Source organism: Larimichthys crocea, chromosome XVI (genome assembly GCF_000972845.2).
Source record: "Larimichthys crocea isolate SSNF chromosome XVI, L_crocea_2.0, whole genome shotgun sequence".
Taxonomy (NCBI): Eukaryota; Metazoa; Chordata; class Actinopteri; family Sciaenidae; genus Larimichthys; species Larimichthys crocea.
In genome coordinates, this window is record NC_040026.1 from 6,838,564 (window position 1) to 6,851,892 (window position 13,329).

The window sequence follows — 13,329 nt, forward strand, 5'->3', positions numbered from 1 at the left end:
CCTCAAATCATAATTTTGATAACTTTTACTCAGAAGTCTATATGAACACTCCACCAAGTTTGAAGTGAATTGGATGAATCCCGAGGAGGAGTTCGTTCAAACATGACCCCTTCTCAACCAGGCCGAAACACAGTAAATGGCGATTTCATGATTAAATATCTTGCTTTCTGTTCTGGTAGCCCATTGCTCCAAGAGACTTTTTTGTAGGTCCTGCATGTTCTACAATTCGGCTGAGTTTCGTGACTCTGTGTCCAAAACTGTGGCGGGGCTGTTCCACTGAAAAATTCAAGGGGGCGCTATAGAGCGCTTTTGCCCTCCCCCTCATTAATTATGCAGCCGAATTGTGCATAATTGCTCTCAACAAGCACAACAAGTTTCAGACAGCTCTGACAAAGTATATGATAGCCGCACACTTTTGCCCGAAAATTAGCCCAAAAGTCAATGGAGTCTTGTTTTTTTGTGAAAAAATTGGCAGCGTCCACTTTGACGCACCGTCACGGCCACGCCTCGGATAAAAAGTTGTGATTTTGATAACTTTTCATTGTCGAGGCCTGAGACACAACACGCCAAGTTTCAAGCACATCGGATGAAATCCCTAGGAGGAGTTCGTTCAAATGCGACCCCTGGAAATGAGGCAAAAAGACGAAAAGTCCAAATTTGGAAAAATTGGACGCCGTAGGTTCACTGTAGGCCGGGCACCAAGAGACTTTTTGTGCGTCTGGGCATGTTACAATACTCCCACCAAGTTTCGTGCACGGGGCGAAACCGTGGCGAGGGGCACCTCCAAACGCACACCTAGGTGGCGCTGTGGAGGCATATGCGTACGTCTATGTTGAGACCCCCAAAATACGTAATTTACGCCTGACATTGGGGGGGTAGGCAAATTTTCGTGAGTTTTCGGGGGGAAATGGGCTGTGGAAAATGCGATTTACTCTAAACGTGTTCAGCGTTCGAAATACAATAGGGCTCTCGCTGTGCTCGGGCCCTAATTAAAGCGCAAGCAGCGATGGTCGGGCCCTCGCAGATATGCGCACGTTGAAATGTGTGCACGTCGAAATGTGATAATATCTTCTTATAAATCGGTCTTAATAACCACAAGAGTTTCATAACTCTGTGCCAAAACTGTGGCGGGCTGTCCCAAAGAAAAATTCAAGGGGGCGCTATAGAGCGCTTTGCCCCCCCCCTCATAATTATGCAGCCGAATTGTGCATAATATTGCTTTCAACAAACACAACAAGTTTCAGACAGCTCTGACAAAGTATATGATAGCCGCACACTTTTGCCCGAAAATCAGCCCAAAGTCAATGGAGTCCTTGTTTTTTTTGAAAAAAATTGGCAGCGTCCACTTTGACGCACCGTCACGGCCAGCCCTCTGATAAAAAGTTGTGATTTTGATAACTTTTCATTGTGGACGCCTTGAGAACACACACGGCAAGTTTCAAGCAAGCATCGGATGAAATCCCTATGAGTCATTCAAATGCGACCCCTGGAAATGAGGCAAAAACGGGAAAAGGCAAATGAGCAAAATTGGACGCCGTACGCTTCACTGTCGCCCGGGGCACCAAGAGACTTTTTTGTGCGTCTGGGCATGTTACATACTCCCACCGAGTTCGTGCACGTGGGCGAAACCGTGGCGAGGGGCACCGGCAAAAATGCCACCATAGGTGGCTGTGGAGGCATATGCGTACGTCTATGTGTGAGACCCACAAACACGTAATTTACGCCTGACATGGGGGGGTAGGCAAATTTTCGTGAGTTTTCGGGGGGATATGGGCTGTGGAAAATGCGATTTACTCTTAAACGTTGTTCAGCGTTCGAAATACAATAGGGCCTCGCTGTGCTCGGGCCCTAATTAAAGCTGCAAGCAGCGATGGTCGGGCCCGCAGAATGCGCACGTTGAAATGTGCAGTCGAAATGTGCAAATACGTCTTTTAATAATATCGGTCTTAATAACCACAAGATTTTCATAACCTGTGCCAAAACGGTGGCAGGGCTGTCCCAAAAGAAAATCAAGGGGGCGCTATAGAGCGCTTTTGCCCCTCCCCTCATAATTATGCAGCCGAATTGTGCATAATATTGCTCTCACAAAGCAACAAGTTTCAGACAGCTCTGACAAGTATATGATAGCCGCACACTTTTGCCCGAAAATCAGCCCAAAAGTCAATGGAGTCTTGTTTTTTTGTGAAAAAATTGGCAGCGTCCACTTTGACGCACCGTCACGGCCACGCCCTCTGATAAAAAGTTTGTGATTTTGATAACTTTTCATTGTGGACGCCTTGAGAACACACACGGCAAGTTTTCAAGCACATCGGATGAAATCCCTATGAGTTTCATTCAAATGCGACCCCTGGAAATGAGGCAAAAACGGGAAAAGGCCAAATCTGAGCAAAATTGGACGCCGTACGCTTCACTGTCGCCCGGGGCACCAAGAGACTTTTTTGTGCGTCTGGGCATGTTACATACCCCACCGAGTTTCGTGCACGGTGGGCGAAACCGTGGCGAGGGGCACCGGCAAAATGCGCACCAGGGGGCGCTGTGGAGGCATATGCGTACGTCATGTTGAGACCCCCAAAACACGTAATTTTACGCCTGACATTGGGGGGGTGGCAAATTTCGTGAGTTTTCGGGGGGATATGGGCTGGGAAAATGCGATTTACTCTTAAACGTTGTTCAGCGTTCGAAATACAATAGGGCCTCGCTGTGCTCGGGCCCTAATTAAAGCTGCAAGCAGCGATGGTCGGGCCCTCGCAGATATGCGCACGTTGAAATGTGTGCACGTCGAAATGTGCATAATATCGTTCTTTATAATATCGGTCTTAATAACCACAAGAGTTTCATAACTCTGTGTCCAAAACTGTGGCAGGGCTGTCCCAAAGAAAAATTCAAGGGGGCGCTATAGAGCGCTTTTGCCCCTCCCCCTCATTAATTATGCAGCCGAATTGTGCATAATATTGCTCTCAACAAGCACAACAAGTTCAGACAGCTCTGACAAAGTATATGAAGCCGCACACTTTTGCCCGAAAATCAGCCCAAAAGTCAATGGAGTCTTGTTTTTTTGTGAAAAAATTGGCAGCGTCCACTTTGACGCACCGTCACGGCCACGCCCTCTGATAAAAAGTTGTGATTTTGATAACTTTTCATTGTGGACGCCTTGAGAACACACGGCAAGTTTCAAGCACATCGGATGAAATCCCTAGGAGGAGTTCATTCAAATGCGACCCCTGGAAATGAGGCAAAAAAGGGAAAAGGCCAAATCTGAGCAAAATTGGACGCCGTAGCTTCACTGTCGCCCGGGCACCAAGAGACTTTTTTGTGCGTCTGGGCATGTTACATACTCCCACCGAGTTTCGTGCACGTGGGCGAAACCGTGGCGAGGGGCACCGGCAAAAATGCGCACCTAGGTGGCGCTCTGGAGGCGTATGCACGCGTGCATGTGTGAGACCTCCAAAATACGTAATTTGGGGGGGTAGGCAAATTTTTGTGAGTTTTGGGGGGGATAGGGCGTGGAAAATGCGATTTACTCTTAAACGTCGTTCAGCGTTCGAATACAATAGGGCCTCGCTGTGCTCGGGCCCTAAAAAGAAAAATAAAAACATTAGAAATTCAATAGGCCTCGCACAGCGGCTTCGGGCCCCTAATAATAATATATAATAATAATAATAATAATAATAATAATAATAATAATAATAATAACAATAAATACAAATATCAAATTCCAGCATTTAGCAACTAAAGAGACCAGATTATATGTTGATTTATGATCCTCAAGAGATCAATAAATGCTTTAGATATTTTTACAAACAGCTATATACATCGGAAAATACAGACTTTAAACTGAAAACTTTTCTTGAACTAACTGAAATTGCCATGGTTATCAGAGGAAGAAATGGACACATTAGATCAACCAATAACTAATGGAGAAGTACTGAGTTTCCTCATGCGTCTTTAATCCCCAGGGATGGTTGGCTTTAAAGTTTAATTTTAGATTTTTTTTTTGTTTTGAAGGTTATTGCCTTCAGGTTGGAGAAATACCATCCCTCATTAATAAATGAAGACTAGACTGGGTAATCAGAAATACAGTGGCAACAAATAATCTAAGATGTCTTTTCCTCATTATATCTGAAGTGAAACAGTCAGAGGAGTCGGCAATAATGGTGTGCCTTGATGCCAAAAAAGCATTTGATCTAGTGGAGTGGGTGTTTTTCTTCAAGCTCTTAGAACATTTTAACTTTGGTAAATATCTGATAGGTTATATAAAAAAATGACAATCCAAAAGCCAGAGTCTACACAAATAGCATGATATCAGATCCCTTTCCCATTGTTCGTTCTATAAGACAGGGATGCCCCATGAACGCCTTTTGTGAAGGCAGTGCGTGCGTAGTGTTGCAGGCTCGTTGTAAAAAGTGTAGACTGAAAATGAAGTCCTGTGGCCTTGGCTATCTTGGGGCCTCGGGCAAGAAGATCTGTGGGCTCGGTCCACCGGGGGCTTTTCGTCCATGTCAATCGTGTCCTTCATCAGCCCTACGATAACTTTGTGGGATGAGGTCCTTTGGCTGCTTCCTTAATTCCCACTTCTGCCTGAAAAGCCCTCCAGACTGGTCAGGTCTGAGATGTTCAGAGCCGCTGACTCCAGATCCATGAGCTTCTTGCCATGTGTTTTACTTGTTGCTTTGAGTGCGGTAATTGCAGGGCGAAACTCCTCTCTGACAGAATCAATTTCCATCTGGAATATCTGGGACATCGTTCAATTTGGGTATCAACAGTAGTACCCACGTCTGCTTTAATGGATACTATCTCGGAGCATAGGGTACGAAAAGCCTCAAGAACTTCATATCTTCTTCGCCTCACATATCATTTGTGTCTGTGGCACTCAGGTGAGACCGGTGCCGATGCTGGGCCTTTGATGCTCTTTTACCTTTGTTTTTTGCCACAGAAAAATTTTCAAAAGTGACCTCGGTGGTTCACAGAAGAACAGCTAAGTAAAGCTATAACAAATAGTTGCACAACTGCAGTAAAATCTACGTATTTTTAAAGCTTAATTAGGGGCGATCAGAAACCATGTCAGTCGCATGTATGGATCACAGTCTCAGAACTGTCATCTGTCATTCTTACTTTTATAAGAGAAGTAGATCAGAGAGTGACTAGTTGTCCCCAAGGAGGATTTGGCAAAGCTTTAGAACCTTAAACTCCTCCTATCTGTATGTTTTTCAGCCAGAATGGTACCTCACACAAGTTCTGATGTGGATGGGTAACAGTTCAACATTCATGGAGGAAAAGATCCAACCTATCCTGGAAAGAGCTGGGGCCACCATCAGTGCCAGGGTATGCTGTTATATAATTGACTCTATGTTTCTGCTCTAATCCCCTCTGGTTGGATGTAGCCAAAACAGTAGTCTGATTTTATCCAAAACAAAATACTGTGTTCCTGTATTTCCTACTGACAATAATAGAATAAATTAATAAATTATTTGGAGTGGACACAAGCCACAAGCATGAAGGTGTGTGTGTAATATATAAAATATACTGTATAAAGGTTTCTTTGGTTTCATGAATGCATGCCTCCATGAAAAAATTTACTTCATTCCACGTCATGGCAGTTAAGAGCAAAATCTTCTTTTCACTGACTGCCCCATTTTTTAAAATGTAGAAATGTGTCACAGCAGTATAGTGTTATTGTGTTAGAGTATGTGATATACGGTAAAAAAAAAAATATATTTATTATTATTAGAATTGAAATTCAGACGTCTTAACCTTAAAATGGTTAAATATCTCATCAGGACTTGAAACTTGCCAATCTTGACATTGTGTTGATTACAAATGTTTGTTATAATACTACCTCAAGAGGAATCAACAAATAAAACTGGCAAATTCCTAATGTCACAGCTGGGCAAAATATTTTTGTATATGTAGGTGGAGCTGTGTCGAGGCCTGCTGTCTCTAGTCCAGGAGAAGGTGGCCAGCGATGCTTGTAGGCTGCTGTATGACGATATGCTCTTCTGTCACTTGGTGGAGGAGGTGCTGCAATTTGAGAAGGAGCTGCGAAGCAACACTCATACCAGCAGTGCTGCCTGGTCTGCTTCATCTCCTGCTTGAGGACACAACCCTTCAGAAGTGGCTCATTGTGGAAAAGAAGAGTAAGTTTTCAACTTTTACGAGGTTTACTTAGCTGCACAAGAAATGTCTGGACCAGAATTATCTTTCTCTTTCATTTTGCATCAGCGTGATTATAAGATATTTTAATTATTCCATTATCATTAAGTCAGTTTATTATTTGGTCAACTAATTTATGTTCATATTAAATTGGGCTTTTGGCAGTTTTACCAAATGGAATGCTCCAAACACTGAAATGCACATGCAGTGACATGGAAAATTTCTTAGACTGATGAAAATTATTTAAATGACTGGCACTGTCCAAACATGGGTCACTCTCAGTAAATTGTGTGTTGGTGTTCAACTCTAGCCCGTTACTATCTCTCCTTTGCAGTGATAGATTGTGTTAAAAATACATAATCTACAAAGAACATGATCCTTACAGTACTTCCAGGTGTGAGAGGATTGTGTAGTAGGTAAGGGGAAGAAAGCATTCAGGAGCATGTGATGCTGTAGTATTTATTGAAGCTTGATTAAGGAGAATCAGAGACGTTATTACATACAGTCAAGTAGGGCTGTGCAATTAATCGAATTTTGATCATGATTTTGATTTTGTTGTCAAACGATCTCAAAAATCATATAATCGAGTTTAAACGATTTATTTTCCACTTTTCATCACACAAGTTCTGAGAGACGCGCATGTGCAATACATTCCATTTCTCGCGGCCCCGCTGACTAACAGGATAGCCCATACTCCTTTCACAGCTGAAGAGTGAGGAGGTGTGTCGGTGTTTAAAAACATGAGTGAGATTGAAAGCGAAGGAGAAGAATCCAAGCAGAACGCAGGCACATAATGTGCAAGATTTGCTACAAGGTAATAGCTGCTCCTCTTGGTAACACTACAAATTTATTCAACCATCTCAAACAAAAGCACTAAGTCACTCACGACGAATTAATAAAAAAACAAAAAGACAAAGCCAGTGCCACAACCAGCAAGACGTCAAAGGAAACTCAGTGATCGATCACAGACACATTGTTTAATGCGACTCTGTATCCGACAAATTCAGAGAGGCACAAGACATTAGGCTACGTTTACACATAGCCGGGTATGTTGAGAAACGAATATTTCCCTCCGTCCCTCCGTTTTCCAAATAACATCGTGCACATCTCATCGTTTTCAAAAAAGTTTTCATTTACATCAACCCGCATAAATACGTCATCGAGCGCCATCATAACTACGCCAAGCCTATAGGCGGCTTGCTTCCATGAGCAACGTCATAGCAAAAGGTAAACATTGGTCGCACTTTTGGCGCATCAGCTGCCTAAAACTCGATTCGTTTTCAGAGGCAAATTCACTCTCAGTTCCGTTGCGTGTAAAAGATAGGTACAAACGAAGGGAAATGTCTCCGTTTTTTAAAATACCTGTGTACATGTAAACAGGGCCTAACAGCTGCCATTGGATATTTCTTAGCTAAAGATATGCAACCTATTAATACAGTCAAGGGTAGGGTTTCAAGAAGATGCGGTATTGCTTATTGATGCTTATGATATTATTAGGGATGCACTGAAAATTCGGCCACCGAAAATTTAGTGGCGTGATGCAATTGATGCAGGATATAGGAAAAACACAGGCAAGAAATCACACACCCTGCTCTTAGCTGAGCTATATACTTCTCTCACATTACGCGTCTCACACATGCGATCAATGACTGTCGGAATGACATGATGCGTTCATGAAGGTAGGAAAATGGAAATTCACCGGAAATATAATAAAACTAAATAGTACTTCTTTAAGAACAAATATAACAGTGATTAAAAACAACATGGGCTTTCTAACAAGCCAAAATTTATTTCAATTTGAATATTTTGCATAAAGAATCAATAACAATATATATATATATATATATATATATATATATATATATATATATATATATATATATAATAGATATATATATATTAGGGTGTCAATCGATTAAAAAAAATTAACTAATTAATCGCAAAAAATTTCTGTAATAATCGCGATTAATCTATCAAAAATGTATCAATAAATTAAATGCATTTTTCTGAGACGGAAGCTTATAATGAATATTTATTATGTAAAATGATCAATTAATGTAGAATAAACACAGAGAAAGTATATTAAATTCATTCATGTTATTGGCTAAGGTGCACATATGCACAGTGCAAATAGAAAAAAGCCAGAATGAGGAAATAACGGACGAGTGCCACACTCCTGTAATGTAGACTGGGTGTTTTTGTTTGAGGTGATATGTTAAAGTCGTGTTACTTCTGTGGAATTTAAATTCGGCTTTGCAAACTGTGCAATTGCCTTGTTTTGGTCCAACGAGCCGTCGGCAACTTTTTAAAATTAAATGTTCCCCCTAAAAGTCTGTCCTTATCCATCTTTCCGCCATAGACTCTCTTTAGTTAGGATAGATCATAGACAATTATGCACAGACTCTCCTTTAGTTAGGATAGATCATAGATATATATACATAGACTCTCTCCTTTAGTTAGGATAGATTATAGACATTACATAGACTCTGCTTTAGTTAGGATAGATCAGAGACATATATACATAGACTCTCCTTTAGTTAGGATAGTCATAGACATATATACATAGACTCTCCTTTAGTTAGGATAGATCATAGACATATATACATAGACTCTCCTTTAGTTAGGATAGATCATAGACACATAGACGCCTCATTGAGCAGGTTGGTCCGTTGCTGCGATACGTTAACGTGTCCGCCATATTGGATGTGGCAGATCTGCCCGTAAACTAATACAAGCAGGGCCGGTTTTAGCTTGGGGGCAATGTGGGCGACCGCCCGGGCGCAGTCTCCGTGAGGGGCTTTAAGTTAATGGCCTCTTATACACCCATCACACACACACTAATATATCTGGGAAACAAAGCTACACTTTGCCACATCCAAAATGGCGCCGCCACCGGAAGTAAACAAACCACCCGCGTTAATTTTTTTTAACGCGTTAATTCTTTAAAAATTAATCGACAAATTAACGCGTTAATTTTGACAGCACGAATAAATATATATATATATATATATATATATATATTAGGGCTGTCAATCGATTAAAAAAAATTAACTAATAATCGCAAAAATCTTAATCGCGATTAATCTATCAATAAATGTATCAATAAATTAAATGCATTTTTCTGAGACTGAAGCTTATAATGAATATTTATTTATTTAATGTAAATGATCAAATAATGTAGATAAACACAGAGAAAGTATATTTAAATGCATTCATTTTATTGGCTTAAGGTGCACATATGCAGCGTGCAAACGGAGAAAAGCCAGAATGAGGAAATATACTGACGAGTGCCACACTCTTGTAGTGTAGACAGGGTGTTTTGTTTTGAGGTGATATGTTAAAGTCGTGTTACTTCGTGGAATTAAATTCGGCTGTGGCAAACTGTGCAAAGGCTGTGTTTTGTCCAACGAGCCGTCAGGCAACTTTTAAAATTAAATGTTCCCCCTAAAAGTCCGTCCTTATCCATCTTTTCGCCATAGACTCTCCTTTAGTTAGGATAGATCATAGACAATATACACATAGACTCTCCTTTAGTTAGGATAGATCATAGACATATATACATAGATCTCCTTTAGTTAGATAGATCATAGAATAGATACAGACTCTCCTTTAGTTAGGATAGATCATAGACATATATACATAGACTCTCCTTTAGTTAGGATAGATCATAGACATAATACAGAGACTCTCCTTTAGTTAGGATAGATTCAAGACAATAAGACTCTCCTTTAGTTAGGATAGATCATAGACATATAAGACTCTCCTTTAGTTAGGATAGATCATAGACATATAATACATAGGACTCCTCCTTTAGGTTAGGATAATATCAAGACATATACATAGAGCTCATGAGCAGGTTGGTCCGTTGCTGCGATACGTTAGTCCGCCATATTGGGATGTGGGCAGATCTGCCGCGTAAACTAATACAGCGGGCCGGTTTTAGCTGTGGGGCAATGTGGGCGACCGTGCAGGGCGCAGTCTCCGTGAGGGCTTAAGTTAATGCCTCTTATACACCCATTCACACACACACACTAATATATCTGGGAAACAAAGCTCTACTTTGCCACATCCAAAATGGCGGCCGCCACGGATAGTAACAAAACCGCGATTGCGTGATTTTTTTTAGCGGGCGTAAGTTTTAAAATTAATCGACAAAATTAACACGTTAATGTTGACAGCACTAAATATATAATATATATATATATATGTATATATATAATGTATATGACGATATATAGAATATATAGTATATATATATAGTAATATATGTGTTAGTATATTATATGATATAGATATAATATATATATATATATATATTAATATATATATATAATATATATAGATGTGTATATATATATGTATAGGTATATATATATATGTGGGTGTGTGTGTGTTGTGTGTAGGTGTGTATTATATATAATATAATATATAGTATATGTATGTATGTATGTATGTATGTAATGCTAGGTATGTATGTTGTATGTATGTTGGAGGGTATGTATGTCGTCGGGATGTATGTAGTATATTACATATATAGATATATAATATATATCTCATATATAGATATATATATATATATAATGATGTATAATGTGTGTGGTGTGGTTATGTGTGGTGTATAGATTATATATATATATAATATAAGTATCTATCTATATATATATGTCTATGTTTGATGTGTATGTGTATATAGGGTGTAGAATATATATATATATATATGATATAGTCATATATATATTATATATATTATCTATATATATATATATATATGTATCATATGTATATATATATAGTGTATATATAAGAGTATGTGTAGTAGTATATGTATATATATAGAATCATGTATATATATAGTATGTTAGTATAGGATATAATATATATCGTATATTCATAATAATATGTATATGTGTATAGGTGTAGGTCTATAATGTATATATGTGGTTGTTGTATATATATGTGTATATGTGTGTGTGTGTGTGAGAATATGATATAATATATATATTATATATAGATATATATAAAGATTATATATATCATATATATATATATATAATATATGTGTGTGTATGTATGTATGTATGTATGTATGTATGTATGTATGTATGTATATATGTATATGTGTGTGTGTATATGTGTGTATATGTGTGTGTGTGTGTGTGTATATATTTGAGATTTTTTCCATAATCGAGTAGCCCTACAGTCAGGTATGCATACTGTATGAGTCGGTCTCTATTCTCCTCAACTCATGCTGGTGGTCAGACTTTAAACCCTCACCGATGATGCCACAAGTTAGTTAGTGTTCACCTTCAGCAGTCTGGAGACACTGTTGTCTGTTCATGCTAATAAAACGTCAACAGTTAGCTATCTATTATGTCTAGGAGGCCAACATTCAGTTTCTTCAACTCTAGTCACCAGGCAACTATGAGATAGACTGGCACCTGCACTCCTTCAGGAATCCAAACAGCGGCCTTGCATACCAAGAGAGAGAGTCTCCTCTGATAGTGCTGTAACTGTCTATTACCCTAAGGCCCATGCGTGGCCCCGTGTAACCAAAGGACAGAAAATTCCATAACGGTAGGTAGATGGGTGCATCATCCACCCCAATGTCTGGTTGGTAGGCAAATTGTAGGCAGTCCAGATTTGGGCTCATCAGGGGTTCAAAATGACTCTCTTCATGGTCTCAATCAATTGAGAAGTTAAGGCGACTGGGTTTTTTTTGTTACTGGAACCACACATAAGGTTTTCCACAGGACCAGAACTCACTCTCTCTGAGGCTCAGGTTGAACATTTTTAAAACAACCTCTGAGAGCTGATCCAGCACTGCGGCAAAAACACAGGTCTGTTTATGGAGGGGGGGGGGGGGGGGGGGGGCTCTCCAGGTGGATTCATGGACCAAACTCTGATTCACCAAACTCTTGTGTTCTGCCTTTGTTTATTTTGAGCACCCAGCTTCTAAATCTGTGTCTGGTTTGCTATTTATACTGCAAAATAGTGACATGATAAAGTTTTATTTGCTTTATGTCTGATGGTTTAGAGAGCAGAAGAGAGAGCAAGTTTTGGTCAAGAGACAAATAGACAGCAAATGAGAGCAAACAAGCACAGGCATCGATAAAGTCGGTTAATCAGTGAATTAAGTTATTTAAGTTATTTTACGTTCAGCAGAAATAGATACACCCCTGGCCCTGCCCTTCCTTATTTCCATTTTAAGCCCTTGTCAAACTTCTTTGTGTTTTGTAGCCAGACACAGATTTAGAAGCTGGGTACATGAAATAAATTAAGACAGAGCAACACAACAGATTGCGTATCGGAGTCCATGAATCTACCTGGAAAGCCTCAGTTTCACATTTAAAAAAATGCTGGGCTGGGTATACAATGAGCCCGCTCAGGCTCGTCTCGGACAGCCTTCGTCTCCATTTCAAGAATCTGGTGGATCCACTTCTCCATATAATTCTTTTGACAACTTCGGTTTTCATAACCTGGCATGCGCTTGGTTAGCTCATTGACTTGATTAGCACAGCAATGCTCTTCTCTGCCTCAGATGCACAGGCAGAAAAGTTTAATAGCGGCAGCATGTGCAACACACCTGCACTAAGACAACATAATGACATTATAAACATGCCATAGCAAGCCTTATTTGTCAAACTTAAACTATTTATATTTGTGTTAACATGATATTAAACTGTTATATGTGGCAGCTGTGGCTCAGGAGGTAGAGTGGGTCATATGTTAACATATGTTTCCCAATGCCAATAATCCACTAATCAGATAATCAGATGATCAGTGGTTCCCTGGTTCCTCCAGTCTGCATGTTGAAGTGTCCTTATGCAAAATACTGAACCCTAAATTGCTCCTGAAGGCTGTGCCATCGGTGTGTGATTGTGTATGACTGGTTAGCTCCTCAAACTGATGAGTAGTTGTCACCTTACATGACAGCTAATGCCATCAGTGTATGAATGTGTGTGAATAGGTGAATAAGATATATAGTGTAAAAGAGCTTTGAGTGGTTGGAAGACTAGAAAGGAGATGTATATCCATTTACCATTTTAAATGTGGCTGGTTTTGGGTTTGGGAAAGTAACTAAATTATTATTATTATTATTAAGTTTCATACAAACCACATTGTTTTTTTCTGCATGGTCTCGGTAGGGTGCTCAATAACTGTGAAATAGCATCGTAAGCC

At 39.8% G+C, this 13,329-nt stretch overlaps 1 protein-coding gene across 1 annotated transcript in view; it reads left to right on the forward strand.

The window, feature by feature from the left end:
• The window catches only part of rint1 (RAD50 interactor 1), a 77,753-nt gene that overhangs the window by 32,895 nt on the left and 31,529 nt on the right, over positions 1–13,329 (forward strand). The window contains 3 exon segments of the mRNA XM_027289135.1: positions 5,212–5,322; positions 5,911–6,053; positions 6,055–6,134. Of these exon segments, the coding sequence (XP_027144936.1) occupies positions 5,212–5,322; positions 5,911–6,053; positions 6,055–6,134 (334 nt within the window).